Here is an 18,284-nt window from a genome sequence, read left to right as displayed (position 1 = left end):
ATAACTTTACCTGAAACAGGGCTTTTGAAGCATCATAGTCTTGTATGTCCTCATACACCCTTGGTTCAGTATCACTGAGGGCTGTCCTATAGTCTCCAAAAAGAATTGGGTCTCTCATAACTGCCTCCATGTCTGACTTGAAATGCTCCTCAGTCATGTTGTTTATGTGCCTTTGGACCTTGGGGGAAAAAAAACACACATCTTCAGTATCAGTATCTATCAGTAGATTTTGAGTCTTATTGTTACATCCAACATGGAACCAATTACCCACTTAGTATTCAGTTTAACAAATTTTATTTATATAGTGCAAAATCACAACAAAAGTTGCCTCAAGGCGCTATATAGTGTAAGCTAAAGCTCCTACAATAACACAAAGAAAACAGAGGAAAACCCAACAATAATATCCATGATCCATTTTGAGCAAGTGTTTTTGCAACAGTTGGAAGGAAAAAACTCCCTTTTAACAGGAAGAAACCTCAAGCAGAACCAGTCTTATGGAGAGGTCTGCCACGACCTGTTGGGGGTTAGTGGAGGAAGACAGGAGAAAGACAGTTTTGCCTTTAGTCATTAAAAAGGAGAATTCACATTAAACATCTGCTAATATTATTAGTAAATATTACCAAAGCTTTGTCAGTTTCATCAATGAGTCTGTCATGGAAGATTCTCAAGCACTCATTTCTCCACACACGTACAAACTGGGCTACAGTCAAAAACCTGTAAGACAGAGAAAGGAAAGACATTTAGGGTCACAGACCTCTGTCAGTCTGTCACAAGAGTGAATATGCTAGATTAGACCTGTCCGGTTTGGTGAGGGTGAGTCCATTGTACACTCTTGACAGGTCTCTCAGGTTGAAGATGTAGTGGAATTTGGAGGGAGTGGGTGGCATATCTTTGATGATGGTGTTGTAGAGCTCCAGTGTGCAGGACGTGACCTGATCACAAACTTTCTGTATGGTGTCCTCAAACAGCTAAAATATTTTATCACGTACAAATTGGAAAATTAAAGTGATCCAGATGGTTGAGATTTCACTATGATTTATATGTGAAAGAGGTACTCACCCTGGTGTGGCCTTTTAAAATAGAACCGTAGATAAGGTGGAGGGACTCCATTGTAGGGAAGGGGACGCTAAAGACACTGAAGAGTGAGATGAAGCGAGGATCCACCTCGTTTCGCCCACCTCCTGCCATTCCCATGGCAGCAATAAAGCCAAGATCCTTGAGGATTTTGAAGTTAAGCTCCTTTCCTCTGTCATATATTCCTCCTCGATCCAAAAGCAGCTTTAGAAGCGCAATAGGCTGCTGTGTGCCATAGTTATCCACCTGCACAAGTGTATTACAGTCATTTCAAACATGTGAGCACTATTGCACTTTAAAGAATAAAAGTCCACTTAAAACAGGTACCTTTGGCATATTCATGTCATCCATAAAGATCAGGAGTCTCTTCCCCATGGGAGGTCCATAGGTCTCTTTAGTCCTTTTCTCCACATTGGCTTCGAGGTTTCTCTGCAGATCCAATGATGTTGTTCTAGAGGAGAAGTTGATGACAAGAGTACTCTGGGAACAGAACGAAAGACATTTAAACCCATATGACAAAGAAATATATGTACATACTGTGTGTACAGTAAGATGTACAACTTACACTTGTTTCTGCATTAATATTCTTCATAAAGTTATGAATAGTGGCAGTCTTGGAAGTGCCAGACTCTCCAACCAGTAGCAGCGGCCTCTTTATCTTCACCATCTGCTCCAGGATCCAACTGGTTCTTGTTGTGTCAATAGTTGGCACTAAAGAGAGAATGAAGGTACCAAGGCAGAAATGTATAATTCATGATGCATGTATTTACACCTATGTTGCCCAGTTTTCACTGTTTACAGACAAGACCTTTACCTAAGATATCAATGAACTTCATTTCAGGGTTGTGGATGTATTTGGGGACCAGAGAATTCCAGGGAACCCACTTCCCCTGTGTTCCATCAAAGTGAAAATCATACAAGGTTGGGAGGTATCCTATATGGATGAAGTCACTTCGTTAACAATATTAAGTAAAACAGTTTAAAAACTGGCACAAATACCTGTGAAAAAGGTTTATCATAGTTCTTTTTTTCTCCATAAATCATTAATCAATCCACTATAAACCCAAGAGAATGAATGGTAATTTTCACCATAAAATAAGAAGAAATCCTCCCCTTTTACCTGGGATCTCACCAGGCGCAGCCCGGGCTTTCTCATCATGAACTGTAGGTAGGCAGGACAGCTTTTTGATGAACTCATCAAACTGGATCCTACCACTCTCCAGCAATGTAGCCCCAAGTGAACAGTACAGAGCTTCCAGAAAGTAACACTCCAGGACTTCGGGAGTGCTGTTTTCACTCTCAAGAAGTGCATCCAGTGTTAAGCACAACTGAGTGACCTAAACACACATATCATGCATAGTTAGTTCAAGTTCAGGTTATGAGACTATACCATTAATTCCATTCATTTCTTCTTATTTAAATACAATCAAGTGCAAAGGAGCATTTACAGTGGATGAGATTAACCTACCATATTCAGATCTGTCTGGGGAACAACAGTCTTAAGTTTCTCTCCTTGTTTCCCATCAACAACACCATCCACAATCATGTCAATAGAGCTGTGGACATATTTCTCAAACAGACTATTAAGCACTTCTTGTTCCTAGACAAAAAAAAGAGACAACAGTATTTATAAGTCTAGAAAAGTATGCATTTTAAACAGTGATTTTGTTTCTCAAACCTTATCAGGTCTGCTGTTCACCCATCTTTGCCAGAATGGGGTATATCGCAGGTTTTTAGGATCAACAAATACCATTCCACAGCGGGAAACAGTAGCTGGGGAAGCATACTGCAGATCTCCAACCTGTGTGGGTAGTTTTCTTACATTAAGCTTTCTTTGAGGCAAAATCCAGGCAATTGTATTCTACTAACAGAAATCTTGAAATTCAAACAAACCTCAAACAGCAGAGCACAGTGATTTTGTAAACGGATCCTTTCTCCATTGGCTAGAGTCAGAAGCTTGTTGTCATCCATCACTGAGTTCATATTTTCGACCCACAGAGCATCCACATCCCCATCAAACAGGATGTACCTGTTTGTCAAAGAGCAGGTGATTTACAGAAACGATTTCTTGTTATCCTAAATGGATGATTACATGCCTTCTAAAATATTTTCTACCTCCTGTCTTTTTTGTCAGTAGGCTTGTTAATTTCACGGAAGATGTTGGATAAAATCCCATCAGTCCAGTCTCGAGTGTCTGGGTCCAGAATACCATAAAGTTCAATCACGCTCATGGCTTTAGGGTTCAGAGGATACAGTTTGGTTTGCAGTCCCATTCTGATGGTGAGATAGATTAAAAGTTACTACTGTTCACACAAAAGATCAGAGAGACAATGTAAAGTTAAACTGACTTTGTCTGAGCTTGACATAATGTGTTGATCACCACTGATTTTCCTCCACCTGTTGGACCCACAATCATTGTAGTGTGCCGTGTCATCATTGTCTCATACATCTGCACCACTTTATCCACCTGAAACAACAGATGGATACAACAGTGTACTGTTGACACATTTAAACAGCAAAACCTTGCTAGAAATTGATAGACAACATCAAATATGAGACTCTGCACCTGGTTGGGTAGTATGACATATTTTTTGTCCTCCAGGGTCTGTTCCACAGCATCATTGAAGTTGGGATAGCGAACACGGGGGCAATCAAGCCCAGGGAACAGGTCTGAGATCAGCCCGAGGAACAGAGGGACATCCTCAAACACAAACTTGGGTAGGTTCATGTCCCTGAGAGCCCGCATCAACACCACATCCTGTTGTAAGAGGGATAGACATAAATACATGAACTGAATGACGGAATGAATGAAAAAGAATTTATGCATTTATACATCAACTTCATAATATATCAGTATTGAAAATACTGAAAAAATAAAAAACGGACCTATAAAATTGTTGCCCACAAATATTTTTTGAACATGGGGGCTATGTAACAATAGTTTAATGAAGGACAGTTTTCAGTACAAATAACAGATCCAACTTTTGTGTAAAATAATAAGAATTAAATTATTGATAAACAAATATAAGATTTGCACCTCTATCTTACATTCTCTGTGTCATCATTTTTGATGATACAGGACAAATCGAGCATTTGGTAACCTTTACAAATGTCCAACATATTCCTAGGATAAATCAACCTTCAACTTTTACCTGAGAAGTCACAAATAGCAACTTAGTTTTCTGTCAATTTAAAAAAAAAAGAAAAAGAAAAAGTTTTATTTGTTATTTTTCTGTACCTCGCTCAGCTCAGGTGAGCTTCTCTTCAGCTCTCCTGCCATCACTAGGACAGACTTGAGAGCGCGCAGGCCGAAGTCATAATGAGACTGCTTGGACAGCTGTTCACGAGCCAGCTTATACAGTACGGTCATTTTCTTTGCCAGCACCTGAAAAGAACAGAAGTAGAGACACATTAATAACACTATTATCAGTCAAAAGTTAAAGATGCCATAAAATCTCCAAGTTATCTATTTTCATATGCATTTTTTGTACTATTTACCAATATAAAGTAATACAATATAACCTGTGCATGTACATAGTTTATGATGCATTTCTTGCAGTACAGGTGACAGCATGTGCAAATGAAATCAAATGCAAGTTCATGGGTGCATGTGGTACCTTGGCCATTAGGAAACCCTCAGAGAAGAGCATAATCTCGCAAATCTGCTGCAGGTCCGGCACAATGACCACCACAGGCCTGAAGAGAGCTTTGACGGATTCAGGCAGCTCTGTACGTCCTGCGTAACCAGGATTCATAGTGATGAAAATTCCTATGCGGTCATCCAAGTTGATCTCTTGCCCTTCAAACTGATGCGTATAGGGAGATGGAAGGTGTTTAGGTGTAATACATGAAAAATATATATTTATTACTGGTCCCACATAACTAAACAGACTTACATGAAACCTGTTAAGGTGTAGAATGAGAGCATTGCGGATAGTCTGGATTTGGGAGGAGATCACTGACAACACTGAGGCATCGATACGATTGAACTCATCAAAGCAGCCCCAAGCTCCGCACTGTGCAAGGCCAGACAAGATCTTGCCCACTGCCTGGACACAAAGGGAGAGGACATTCACGTAAAAAGCTAGAGTGATGACAAGGGATGACTGCACTTTTTTAAATCCCAGAAAAGCTTTTTTTCAGATGCTCTTTGCTCTTCTTACCAAGTAGTCCATGCCCTCACCACAGTTTGTAACAACACAGAGCAGGCCCAAAGCCTTAGCCAGATCCTTGGTGGACTCTGTCTTTCCTGTACCAGCAGGTCCAGCAGGAGCTCCACCCAAGTACATGGACAGTGCCTTCATCCCAAATACACATGGACAGGCATGTTTTAGTCGAAAAAATGTACATGCTTAGGTATTAAAAATTTGCTTATATCCCAGACCTGTGTGAGAGTGAGGTAGATCCGGTCTGTCAGTGGGGTTATAACCAACCGCCCATTCAACCCCATGTATTCGTAGCCATAGGAGAAAGATGCACTGCACTGGCGCACAAATAAGTTGTCATCTTTCCGGACCCAGTAAAATCTCAGCTGGCTTTCCCATTCAAATTCTTGTGCATCCATTATGCTGGAAGGAAACTGAACTTTAAATGTCGTTCTTTTATTATGTTCACTATTTAAAACACACTGCCACAAACAAATGTTCAAACTTGCAAAAGTCAAGTTTACCTTTTTAGCACAAAGCTATCCACTATGTCTCTTGCGTGGACATCAATGATGAGCACAGTGTTGAGCTTTCGTCTGTCATTTTTCTTCAAAGGCTGAATAATGCGTGACACCAGCTCATCAATCTGTTTGTGCATTTTCTCAGCATAGTTCTTAAGTGCATGCTTCTTTCCTTTCTTCACATTTTTAAAGACATCCTCTAACTCCCAGGTCCACCAAACTTGGTTAGCAGCTAGTACAACCATGCCCTGGTACAGCAACATCCAATCCACCCTGTAAAACATTGCAATGACAGATTACCTGAGGGCCAGACTTGCACACGCAGACACTGGCAAAAACACTCAGGCACTTCTTTCGGTCACAAACGTGTCATCACTGTGCCTCTTAGCGAATATCAAAAACTTTTTTTCTCAAAGATATTTTTATCAAGTTTAACCAAACAGAATATTTGCACACATTTATAACAAACACAATAGAAAAGACAACATTGAAGAGCTTGTGAAGGGAAAAAAAAGAAAACAATCCAAAAAAGCATTGAATGCAAAGTGGTCTTCAATTCTAAGAATGAACAAAACTAGACTTGATTATTGTTGAGGTAACATAGTTGAGGTAAAGTGTGCAATTCTATGCTCCACAACTTTCCCAAAACTTAACCCCATCCTCAAGCCAGATTACATAAAAAGAGAAATATATATGTAGAATAATTAATATACAATAAGAATAGAATGTATAGAATTATATAGAATATATACGAATAAATAAATGACGATCCACATACATAAATAAATTATATATTTAAACAGAGAGAGAGAGAGAGAGAGAGAGAGAGAATCCCATCCTTGTTGAAACTTAAAGAGTAGCGATGGAACTTAGGCTCAGGGCCTGAAGATTTGCTAAATATTTCCACACCAGGTGGAACAATTAGCTGGTATTGCTAATTGAATAAGAGCGTTCATTTTAACTGAGTTTTAGCTGAGGGGGGACCACTGTGTCAGAAACTGTTTTGTATTATTTAGTGAAGTAAGAAAATTTGTACTTCCTTGTAACAGTTTTGCCCAGATATGTGAATTGGTTTTCTGCTATTTTAAATGGGAAGTTTGAGTATCCTGACCCGGACTCTCCTCCATTTAGCCAGAAGAGTTCACTTTTATGTAAGTTCCAAATGTGTCCTGGCCAAATTGAATGATAATTGACAACACAGAAGGTATAGATCCACTAGGTTTTTGCAGGAAGACCAGGAGATCATCTGCGTACAGAGATGTACTTTATGCACAACTCCTCTCCTCCAAATCTCTGAGGCATCTGCATAGCTTCAGAGTGTGATAGCCAATGATTCTATAGCAAAATCAAAGAGTAGTAGTGGGCTTAAGGGACACCCTTGCCAAGGTTCATTGTTGGAGGTTGGTGGGCTGTAACCGCTGGAAGTTCAAAAGGACTGAGGCTTTAGGGCAGAAATATAGTAATTTTATCCAATAAATAAATTTAGGTCCAAAGTAGAATTTTTGTAACAATAGATACTCTTACAAACTCTTAGATACTCTTTTGTATGAATAGATACTCCTACTACACACAGTCAAATGCCTTCTCCGCATGTAAGGAGGGGACATACCCACAGGTCTCAGTGGAGGGAAAATACAGCATTTCTTTAACTTGGTTGGGTAATTCAAGTTGCTCTGTATTGGCCTTTTCATGTTTGCTGAATAAGAAATTATCTGCTATCTCAGAAACGCCTTTCATGTATTCCAAATAATCAGGTTAGAGGATTCATTTGTAGTATTCGTTTGAAACACAAAAGATTGTTGTTGTTTTTTCACTGAATTTTAAAAAATTATGATCCTACACCACTATCCTCTGGTAGTCACAGGAGCAGACCGATGAAAGCCACTGATTATCAATAATAAAATAATCAATCCTAGAATAGGTATGGTGGACCTGTGAGAAAACTGAGTTTGGACTGAGACAGTGCCAGGTGTCAAAGACACCACAATTAGGCAGACAGGACTGAACAAATGATGGAGATTTACTTAAAGTTATGGGGTTGGGGAGCCAACACTTAAGATCCCCACCCTGTATTAGAGAGTATGAGCTCAGATCAGGCAATAAAGAGAAAATGCACTCAATATTATCCACATTGGGGGTATATACATTGGCCAGTATCACCTTGGTATTGTAGAGTTTGCTCAAGACAAAGACATGCCAACCATCAGAAATGACCTTGTGTGTTTCAAAACAAACATCTTGATTGATGAGGACTAATAAACCCCTGGCTAGTACAAAAATATTCAAAAAAAATTAACAACACAAGCGGTTTCTTTCTCTGGTGCATGTTATTTACACATACCTACTCCGATCTTCACAGTAGTGGAAGATCGCTTCCTTTGTGATGAGCCTGTTAGTCTTCCTCATCTCCAGTAGCACCCCCATCATCCACTCCTCCACTCTGCCCTCCACTGGGACAGGCTGTCTTAGTTCCATCACCTCACCCTCAGCAGACACCATGGCTCCAACTACTGTCTCTCCATTGCTATCCACGTCAAATCTCAGAGATGCTATGTTGTCATACATCTTATGAGACAAAAGAAAAAACACACATTGGAAACAGTGAGCTTCCCTATCTATACTTGGAAAAATTAAGGTCTTGTCTACGACTCCACCCTCGCTTGTACTTGCCAAATACCTTGATCATATGTTCCTGGACACAGGTATGGTCACTACTCCCCAGAATGCTGAGCAGTTCATCATCAGAGATGAAGAAGAAGCGAGGAAATGCATGTCGCTTTGAGTCCAGGTAATCATTAAGACTCTTCTGGCATCTCTCTAAACCGTCACTCAGGGCCTGCAGGTCTGTTAGCCGGTTCGGAACCAGGCAACAGCGCTTAATGTTTGGATTCCTCACTGTGTCATTCATTATCTACAGAAACAAAGAGAGATGTAATTTTGACAAGTCTAGAAGAAAGTACTTTAATTTTTTAAGACCAATATTATAGCAACACTTACGTCTTTAAACCTTTTGTCAATGTTATCAAATTTCTTTGCTTCCTCAGGTAACTGCAAGCGAATGTCTCCTCCTATAAATATGCTCTCCAAGTACATCCATTTTCTCTGCACGAGCAACCAGACCTGTGAAAGATGTATTTTTTTTCCTATAAGTATTTTGTGGATCAGCCTAAGGGTGAAGGATAATTTGGCCAGTCTTACTCACCTCAATAGTCTCAGAAATAAGAGACAGATTTTTTTCCCACTGCTGTATGGTACCAAGGAAGGGTCCAACAAAGCGGCTGCCAGCCATGCTCTGTAAGTTCATGGCATCATTGTCCACATTCAGCAGGATCTCATCCACTGCACCCAGAATGGAGCCACGTTCCTGAGTGCCTTTGAAATAGGGCTGAACATTGAACTTCATGTTTTCCCAGGTCTCTACCACTCCTTTTACTCCCTGGAACCAGATACAGATAACATGTTTTAGAAGTAACTGTCATTTCCCTGATGAACTGATAGAACTGGCAGATTATTCCATTTTGAGAATGTTTTTAAAAAAGAGAGAACCTGCCTTCTCAATACCAAGCTCTTTTACAGCCGAGGTGACAATGTCGCCTATGACATCTGCATATTTGTGCAACTCCATAGCAAACATGTTCTCCAGCGTGAAGCTTTCAGGGTTGATCTCAAAGCTGGTGCCAGTCCTTTCCATCAGTTCCTTCCAGTGCCTTGAATATAAAGACATTTTTATTCTCAGTTTTTTTGTTTTATCTGGACATAGATAATTTGAACACATGACGTCAAAAGTTTACATCTAAATAAGTAGAGTATTAAATACTCTACTTATTGTCAGTATTATGCGTATTGCAGAACAATCCGCTAGGAGCAATTAATTAAAACCTAAGTGACAATAAAACAAATCCAGCTACATTATTAACTGTAAATTTTGGGGGGGTATTATATTCATTCTAGTTTCTCACTAGTATCAATCTTGAGACAGACCTGTCTCTGAGGGCCTCATTCTTCAGGTCCAGTAAAAGAGGCAGAGACTCTCTGAACTCCTTCATGCGTCCGTCTAGGAAAAAGGCCACAGGCATGGCCCGCACTTCTTTGGGCAGCAGCCTTAAGCGTTTGATGAAACCCTCAATGCCCTGTTGTAGCAGCTGGATGTCTAAATCTATCCACAAGGTCTGAGACCACTGTGTCTTTGCATCCTGCAAGATGACAGGACAAGCGCATATATATATATATATATATATATATATATATATATATATATATATATATAATTTAAATGATCACATTTATGTGTATTATGCACTGGTGTTTTACAAGCATATCCCACCTGCTGAGCTTTATATATATCATATATCTGTCTCAAGCCATTCATGTCATTCTTTATGTTCAGAACTTCTGGGAAAGTGGTGACTGACAAGTCCAGCAGCTTCTCAGCATTAGTTATTTCCTGCTGACCTGCTACAATCTTTGCAAGATCTGCCTTGTATTTTCCCATAATGGCCAGTCCTGCAAAAATAAAAGTGACACGGGCTTGTTGCTCCACTACATTTCAACATTTACCATGCACTACTATTCTCTACTCAGCAACAGCAGCATTCATCTAAGTGCCCAAGTACCTTTCTCCAAATCATCTCCTACAGCTCCAGGACCATGCATGTTGAAGCTTTCGGCAAAGACAAACAACTCCTGTTTGAACTCTTCGATATTCTCCTTTGTAATCTTTGGGTGTGTGGATGGGAGAAGAGTGTGGCAATCATAAATGTAAGACAAGAACATTTCTGTTTATTTTTAGGTTTAAGAACATTGTATGGGATTGATATCTTACCACAGTAAATGATTTCTTGACGTCTTTCAGACTTCGGTCTACTTGTCTGGCTTCTATGAAAAGGTCACTCCACATCTGGCTAATGCAGGCCACCAGCTCCCATTCATCCTCACCTGCCTAAAGCACATAAGACATAAACTTTTTAAAATGGGAAATAAGATCACTTTTGAGGTTTTATACAAGAGCACTCAGAGCCTCCCCCCAAAGGGTAAGGGCTATACAAAGAAATGTTTTATTTTCTTTTTATTACTCCATGCTGATGTTAGTATCGGTAATATGGAAATCCCCAATAATGTCACCGGCATTGCTTTCATAGATCATTTATGCTGATATCAATATTAATATGGAAAACTAGTGTAGTATGTTTTTTTTCCTTGTGAATTCATATAATGTTGCATTGAAATAAATGTTTTTTAGTTTAAAGAACTAGATGATCCGAACTCAAATAAACTTTTTCCTAATTTGCAGAACCCTGACCTTTAACCCATAACCTTGAAGCATTACATACTAAAATTGAACATTTTCCTATTTTCACCCTGAAGTCTTTGGCTTCTATAAGTTATAAAACTTGAGATTTTAAAATATATCCCTGCAGTGTGTGATTTTGTAAAATATTATGGCATCATTGTGACATTCTAGGGAGTCATACTGAAAAAATTAAAAGTGAGTTGCACAGACTGCTAACAAACAGAAAGACAAACTGATCACACACTCTCTCTCTGTAAAAAGACACAGTACCTCCACTTTATACATGGCCAGTGTTCTGTATTGTTCCTGGATATCTGTGATTCTCATCTCCACTTCTAATGACATGTTCTTGATGGCTGAGATGGTGCCAAGGACAGACTTCAGGTCGTCAAAAGTGTCAGGACTCTGTTTCAGCTTCTTAGACAGTTGCTTTTGTACAAAATAATCACAAAAAAGATAAATCACATAAAAGCCAAAGAATATTTAGGATAAAGACTGTAAACACAAACTGTGTATTATGATTAACTACCATGAATTCATCTCTCAAGTTAAAGAGGTCCTCTTTAGCAGGCTTGTTGAGTAAGCTACCAAGTGAACTGATCCAGGCTTCAGCAATTTCGCTCACAGTGTGGGCCAGAAGTTCCAGGTTTAGGCATACGCTGTGCTCATTCTTAAACTGAGGCTCGAGCATCACTTCCTGCTTGATACGAGCAAGGGACTGCAGCTTATAATCATACATGACAAAGGACGGCTTCCTTGCAGCAAACTTTTCATTGACGATGGTTCTGTTCTTTTCCCAAAGAACCCGATAGCGCTTCCAGTGGTAAAGGTACTGATCAATGGAGAAAAGCAGACGCTGGATACTCTGAGATACAGTTACACAGCTCTCCTTGATCTGAGGAAGCTGGGACAGGTCACTGTAGAAATTAAATGTCACCAGCTTATCTTCAGCACCCACATGTTGTGGAGGGCACTTAATGCAGGTCCCATGCATCCAACGCACAAATTGCTTGAACACAAAAATAAATCCAAAGTTAAGATATATTATTAGTGGTAAATTAAAAATCATTTATTTTTTTAATGCAGTGACAAAAAGACTAAAAAAACCACTGTGATGATCCCACCTTGGTGCTAACTACACAGTCTGTGATACACTGCACGAGCAGGCGGTAGATCTCGTTGCTTTGGGGCTGCAACACAATCTTAGGTGCAGACAGGATGGCGGTGATTTGAAATAGAGCTTTATCTCCCATCAGCGCCATATTAAAGGCCTGAATGTTTCTGAATATGAAAACAAACATGACAGATGTTGCAATGGTTAAGACTAACAGCATTCTACGTGTTAGAAATGTGGTGATTATTACCACTCACAATCTATACAGGCTCAAAACCATTACTCATTACCTCTGCACCATCTTTGTAAGAGTGTCCAGTATTCTGTGTTCCCAGTGTTGGTAATAATCTACCATACATTTGGCTCTGCCAGTGCTGGTTTCCACACTCAGCTGTTCTATGCTAGTTATAAGGACTCCAATGTCAGCATACTTCTTGGCAAGCATCGTCACAGTTTTGACTCGCTCTCGCTCAATGTGTTCACAGAACTCCTTAATAGCTTAGGAAAAAATATGAAACTATTAAAATAATGCATGCACAAATTCTTTATTTCCAGTAAACTAATAGTATACTTCTAATACATCTACCTGGTAAGTCGTTTGAGGCATCTGGTGATGGAAATTTCAGTAAGTTGGCCATCATCATGGACTGCAACTTAGAATCAATAGCCTTCTCATGTTCATGAATCTGATTGACGACAAACTCAAACTTAGTTACAGTCTGAAGGCTTTGGTTGATGAAATCCGGGATGCCTAAAACCAAACATTAGCAGATTTCAGTTTTATACAAAAGTAATTTCATCTGACAGCAAGCAAGTATGAATAGTACCCAAGGAATTCCAGTTGAGTCTTTTGAATCCCAAACTGATGTCTTTTTTGACTACTTTTATATGTGGAGCCAGCATGACGACATGTGCTTCATTCAAACTGCCCAATGCAGAGTGATAGCGGTTGATAAGCTTGCTCAGATCACTGACATACCTAAGATGAAGGACGAAACAGTTCAAGAGAGAAAGGAGATCAAGTACTGGTTTTTGAGTTTTCTAGTCAGTTACGGGTGAGTCTCATCACCTGATGAATTTGTTTTCCTGAAGTGCAACATTTTGAGCTAGATCAGGCACAGTGTAGCCCAGGGCTTCAAGACTGTAAGCCTCAGAAATGATTTCTTTAATCTCCGGAGCAAAGTTCACAATGTATCGCAAAGCCTTTGGTGTGCAACTTTCAGGTGGCGGGACATCCTTAAAGTGAGAAAAATGCAGGGAATTTTAGAGAGTCTTAACACACAATATAAGAGAACCTTCACAGACACACAATATAAGATACAACAGTTATGAGGAAATAGCAAAAGACACATACTAGTTCTGTTTGAGTTGAGTTTTTACTGGTAACCATGGCCAAAATGGGTTTTTTCATTAGCAAAGGCAAATTATGTTCTGTCTCCGCCATCCAGCTTTCATATTTTGCTGCCTCATAGTCCTTCAGCTGCTCTGCCATTCCTACATACTTCTCTCTGGCCTGAGCAAACTACAGCAGAAAGAAAAGAAAAAGAAAGAAAATCACAGAAAGTTGTTTTAAAAAGCATTTTAGAGTATAAACTGTTTAACATTAATGGTGACATAAAGCATTTTGAAATAACTCACCACTTTGTTCTTTTCACAGTCCAACATCTCCGGCACTTTCAAGAAGGGGAGGATGGCATATTTGATGCGATGGAATAGAAATCGTGTCCATCTGATTGCCCCAGCCACAGGAGGCTCATTCTTATTTAACGGTGGTTTGTCTTTCATTGTCTCAAAAATTTCCCGTGTCCTGTCCACCTACAACCACACCAACAAAATGACTACGTGTCACTCCCATAAATTACAAAACTTTAGCATTTACCTTTATGAAATGTTTACGTCGAGATTTTATAAGGATAAGTTAGCCAAAGCTTGACAGATCAAAGGTATAAAGAATAAATGTCATTTGTTAGTAGATTTTAGTTAGCTGTAGCATTATTTTATACACACATGCTCACCAACTTAAGTCACATTGTCTTGGGTGGACTGTTCCTCAGCTGAGGCTTCAAAATGATTTTAACCGTAACTTTAATGTTAAATAGATGCCAGCATGTTTTATTCAATAGCATATTACCTCCTTGCAGTACTGCTCCAAGATATCGTCAAGCTTTTTCATCAGATGGTTACTGATGACCTCTCTGGTGCGAATGTGTTTAAACTTCAGCAGCATGTCAAAAGCATCAGTTGAAGAGCGCAGTGTCTTAAAAGACTCATCAATAAAGTGCATCGCTTCTGCCTCAATAGCCTAAACAGACACACGCATTCAGCTTGAAATATTGCACAGTTATATTTGTCCAAGCTGCTTAATTACTTTGTGCATTTAGAACAACCAAACAGCTTCTGCAATATCTGAAAACCACCTGAACCGCCGTGTTGAAGTCTTGCATGATCATTTTCCAGCTGCTCATCTTAGAGATGTTGAAAGGACTAAAAACAGCCTCCTCAAGGGGCACAACCAGATTTTCCACTGTGCGGTGCACTTCATCAATGTGTTTTGTGTCACCTGTCACACTCAATAGCTCTGGGCCAAAGATATTGTAAAACTCCTCCAAAATCTACCCAACACAAACACATGAGAAATAAAAATCTGAAGTTTATTTTACACATTCAAATCTTCAGATGTTGTGTGAGAGGTCAGTATTTATGAATTATATATGTATTTTATACATATAAATATTCACACCAACCTGGAAAACATTGTACAGATCCTGGCAGACAGAAGCAATGTAATCAGTCTTCTCAAACAGTTTCTTACGGTCAAACTCCCAACGTGAAGCCTTGCTTAATTGCTCAATTTCAGCACGCCTCTCAAAGTAGGATGTCTTCCACTGACTTAAAACCTGCTTAGCTTCGTAGACCTTGGATTTGGCAACTTCCCTGTTGTTTCTGTTTAAGGCACAACACACTGTTATACTGACACAAGAAAACATCACATTTGAATAAATGATTCTGTTTGACTACTGAACAATAAATTTGGTTTTACTATAAACTAAAAAGTCTCAGAATATGTAAATGGATCCACATATACTTGAACAGCGTGTGGACATCTATGGCTTGAGTCACACGTTCACACAGCTGCCAGGCAATTCGCTCCATTAAGGGGACCATACAATCGTTCGTGTTATAGTGGTAGGAGATCATCCATACAATTTGCAGGCTCTCCATTAAAGGAGGGATGGTCTCCAAGATCACACCAAAATTTGCTCCAGTAGCCAGATTCTGAAACAGACAATGGTAGCTTTGATAAAAGTGAAGGAGAAGATAACACAACAGATCCACAATCATTATTTTGATTCCTTTTCCTTTTGTCCTTGCAAAAATTTTATAGATTCATGGAACCTGTTAGTTTCATGTAACTACCTTTTTTTTTTGTATAGTCAGCAATAATGTGCTTACCATGAAATGCCTTTCTAGTGTCTTGAGGAAGCGTAAATTCTCATCTGACTCCAAACGGTATTTAGTAAGTTCAGCAATCGCTCCCTCCAGTGTAAGAACAATGCCTGCACCTGCTTTGGTCATCACCTCCACGATCTTCCCTACTGCAGGATGATTAAGCTGTTCACTCAGAGCATTAAGGACAGACGCACGTTCCTGCCAAAGTGCTATCTCAGCCAAAGGACCAGGCGCCTGGAGGAAAATGGAGAGTTAATGATTGAGTCTAGCGACTGCATGTCACCAGGTGCAGTTGAGACATTCTTTAACTGAATGTTTTCCTTTTAGGTCGATGGGTATTTCTTAAATTCTTGACAATATTGCATGAATTTAGCAGAAAAATTATTTCTCCTGCTTTAGTTCCTGGACTGAATCTCAGAACACGAGATTACAATTACAAACCTGTGGTTTTTTGTTTTTCTGCTCCTCAATAACAATGGTTATTTGCGTTTGCCAGTTCATCAAGCACTGCTCCAAGCTTTCTACCATCTCTGGATTCGAAGGCAGGTCTTCCAACTCCAGCTCAGGAATGTGCAGTAAAATCCCATCTGTGACATGTAGAATGCTTTTACACTGAATAACTTTTTGTGAATGGGCATAAAAAATAACTAATGTCCTGTAGACATTTATCAGTACTAGTCGATACTCTTGCTTGGAAACTGAGAGAAGAAAAAGCATTTGCTTGCAAATCTATATACTCTAATAAAAATTAAAAATCATGGTGAGTTTTTGCCTTTAACAATAGCAAGCCCTTGGTTCAAGTAATTAAACAAACCTTCAAGCTGAAGGTGTTGGAGAGTCGTGTTCAGCAGTCCCAAATGTTTATGCGTTCTGTTGAGCAACTCATCACGAACAATAAATTGTCCACTTGGCTTCACTAAACTCTTTGTTTCATCTGCCTCACTCTTCCCATTCATCTTCTCCTGATGAGAAACTTCCTCACTTTGATCACCTGCTCCAGCTACTGCCATTTGGTTGGCAGTAAGCATGGGTATATAGACCTGAGAGGAGATGCAGTCAAATATTCATTAGAAAACTGATGTTTTTCCATATACAATAATAAGATTAAAAGCTAGTATGCTGCTGTGACATCAACTTTCAGTCCTACTAACAAAAGTTGCTCCTGATCAGTTGTATTTCTTATTTTTCTTACGTGGGCAAGTTTGCTTTGCAGCACCTGAAGAGGGTTTCCACAATGCATGCCGATGTCAAACAGCGAGGGCATCATGATATTGACCTCATTCATGTCCAGTGGTTCAACAATAGTCTCTGTTTTATAATACAATAACACAGTATCTTGTTTATTGCTTTTTTATATGGAAGATTAGAAGTGACAAGATTAGAAATAAGTACATCAGAGGGATAAATAAAGTTAGAGAAGCAAAACTCAGATGGTTTGGACATGTGCAGAAGAGTGAATTTGAGTGAATAGTGAGTGAATAGTGGATTTAATTGGAAAAGGATGTCAAATATGGAGCTGACAGGAAGAGGGAAAAGAGCAAAAACACAGAGAGGATTTGTGGATGGAGTGAAGGAGGATGTGCAGAGGGTTGGTGTGACAGAGGAAGATGCTAGGGATAGAGGGAAATGAAGCCAGGTGATCCAGGGTGGTGACCCTTAAAGAGAGCAAATAAGATAAACAAGAATCCTGTAGGCTTGAACATGTTTAAGTATGATGATGAGGAACTGGCATCTCACCCTTTGTGTTCCTGAGAAAGTAGAAGACACAAGATTTCAAAAATCTCTGTGGGTACTGGTTGACAGCTACGTGAAGCTCAGTGTGATAGACCAGATTTATCTCAGTCCTCTGAAATCACCAAACCAGAAATATGTTAAACCTTCTTAACTATCTTGAGCCTCTCAATTAATAATGCATTAATAATTATATCAGTTTTAAAGTTTGATCTCACATGACTGTCCCTATCATCATTTGTAATGAAGTCGGTGATGTTCTCTGCCCCACTTGGGTCAGGATCTCCAGTTTTCTTTTCTGGTAATGTAAACATTATTGTTAGATGTTGTCTTGCGGTCCAAATGTCCACAGTGTTGTTAAATTACATAAGTAATAAACTTTCTGAGAGTATGCTGAAACATGGTAAAAGGTACCAGTGAAAACATCCTACATTAACCCAAAAGCAATACAGTAAAAGGATACGGGTTCATCGAAACTTTATTCACTTTTGCAAACTTGTATTAGCTTTCAGAGACACTGAGCTTTCTGACCTGCGGGTGACTGATGGCCCTAGTGAGGACAAGCACCAGGACTTACCGACGGGAACTTCGACTTCACGTTCTTCCTCTCTAACAGTTTTGAAAAACAGAAGACACGATGGAGAGTCTTCCTCGGAGACAAAGTTCAAATAACGGATAATTTTCTCTTCTTCTTCTCCATCTCTCCGACTGAGCAGTTCATCGAAACAGTCGGGACATTTCCTTAAATTAAACCCAGCAGACACCCGCTGTCGGATCCACTCCACTCGTAAATCGTCGTGCACCATATTTTTCCACAATATTTTATCCACCTATTTACCATTAGTTAACATCATCATGTCGGTAGCGATTTCGAGCTCTGAAACTCACCGTAAACGGTGTTTTGCGTTGCCTCGGCAACCAAACGTCTCGTGGCGTACATGGTGAGAGACGTTATTTCC

The 18,284-nt window shown here is 39.5% G+C and overlaps 1 protein-coding gene across 1 annotated transcript in view; it reads right to left on the bottom strand.

Moving 5' to 3' along the window:
- Window positions 1–18,238, bottom strand: part of dnah10 (dynein axonemal heavy chain 10) — a 28,684-nt gene extending 10,446 nt beyond the window's left edge. The window contains exons 1-49 of the mRNA XM_087849128.1: window positions 17,903–18,238; window positions 17,544–17,623; window positions 17,332–17,440; window positions 16,787–16,902; window positions 16,409–16,634; window positions 16,036–16,181; window positions 15,598–15,828; window positions 15,230–15,420; window positions 14,889–15,087; window positions 14,562–14,756; window positions 14,276–14,446; window positions 13,783–13,959; window positions 13,499–13,666; window positions 13,214–13,380; window positions 12,972–13,123; window positions 12,731–12,895; window positions 12,435–12,642; window positions 12,155–12,311; window positions 11,560–12,039; window positions 11,301–11,459; window positions 10,563–10,679; window positions 10,354–10,456; window positions 10,065–10,243; window positions 9,722–9,933; window positions 9,287–9,447; window positions 8,943–9,172; window positions 8,738–8,860; window positions 8,418–8,651; window positions 8,082–8,305; window positions 5,744–6,013; window positions 5,459–5,642; window positions 5,238–5,372; window positions 4,971–5,123; window positions 4,692–4,880; window positions 4,313–4,459; window positions 3,641–3,832; window positions 3,423–3,541; window positions 3,190–3,348; window positions 2,968–3,103; window positions 2,753–2,875; window positions 2,543–2,674; window positions 2,195–2,411; window positions 1,889–2,008; window positions 1,640–1,785; window positions 1,402–1,554; window positions 1,060–1,320; window positions 796–968; window positions 621–714; window positions 11–178 (exon numbers count right to left, since the gene is read on the bottom strand). Of these exons, the coding sequence (XP_087705254.1) occupies window positions 11–178; window positions 621–714; window positions 796–968; window positions 1,060–1,320; window positions 1,402–1,554; window positions 1,640–1,785; window positions 1,889–2,008; window positions 2,195–2,411; window positions 2,543–2,674; window positions 2,753–2,875; window positions 2,968–3,103; window positions 3,190–3,348; window positions 3,423–3,541; window positions 3,641–3,832; window positions 4,313–4,459; window positions 4,692–4,880; window positions 4,971–5,123; window positions 5,238–5,372; window positions 5,459–5,642; window positions 5,744–6,013; window positions 8,082–8,305; window positions 8,418–8,651; window positions 8,738–8,860; window positions 8,943–9,172; window positions 9,287–9,447; window positions 9,722–9,933; window positions 10,065–10,243; window positions 10,354–10,456; window positions 10,563–10,679; window positions 11,301–11,459; window positions 11,560–12,039; window positions 12,155–12,311; window positions 12,435–12,642; window positions 12,731–12,895; window positions 12,972–13,123; window positions 13,214–13,380; window positions 13,499–13,666; window positions 13,783–13,959; window positions 14,276–14,446; window positions 14,562–14,756; window positions 14,889–15,087; window positions 15,230–15,420; window positions 15,598–15,828; window positions 16,036–16,181; window positions 16,409–16,634; window positions 16,787–16,902; window positions 17,332–17,440; window positions 17,544–17,623; window positions 17,903–18,131 (8,580 nt within the window). The 5' untranslated portion in view covers window positions 18,132–18,238. The remainder of the gene's footprint in view (window positions 1–10; window positions 179–620; window positions 715–795; window positions 969–1,059; window positions 1,321–1,401; window positions 1,555–1,639; window positions 1,786–1,888; window positions 2,009–2,194; window positions 2,412–2,542; window positions 2,675–2,752; window positions 2,876–2,967; window positions 3,104–3,189; window positions 3,349–3,422; window positions 3,542–3,640; window positions 3,833–4,312; window positions 4,460–4,691; window positions 4,881–4,970; window positions 5,124–5,237; window positions 5,373–5,458; window positions 5,643–5,743; window positions 6,014–8,081; window positions 8,306–8,417; window positions 8,652–8,737; window positions 8,861–8,942; window positions 9,173–9,286; window positions 9,448–9,721; window positions 9,934–10,064; window positions 10,244–10,353; window positions 10,457–10,562; window positions 10,680–11,300; window positions 11,460–11,559; window positions 12,040–12,154; window positions 12,312–12,434; window positions 12,643–12,730; window positions 12,896–12,971; window positions 13,124–13,213; window positions 13,381–13,498; window positions 13,667–13,782; window positions 13,960–14,275; window positions 14,447–14,561; window positions 14,757–14,888; window positions 15,088–15,229; window positions 15,421–15,597; window positions 15,829–16,035; window positions 16,182–16,408; window positions 16,635–16,786; window positions 16,903–17,331; window positions 17,441–17,543; window positions 17,624–17,902) is intronic.
- Between the last annotated feature and the right edge of the window lie 46 nt (window positions 18,239–18,284).

The sequence above is a fragment of the Neolamprologus brichardi genome, chromosome 12 (assembly GCF_056152115.1).
Source record: "Neolamprologus brichardi isolate AB-2024 chromosome 12, ASM5615211v1, whole genome shotgun sequence".
In the NCBI taxonomy this organism is placed as follows: Eukaryota; Metazoa; Chordata; class Actinopteri; order Cichliformes; family Cichlidae; genus Neolamprologus; species Neolamprologus brichardi.
This window is presented reverse-complemented; position numbering and strand designations above follow the sequence as displayed.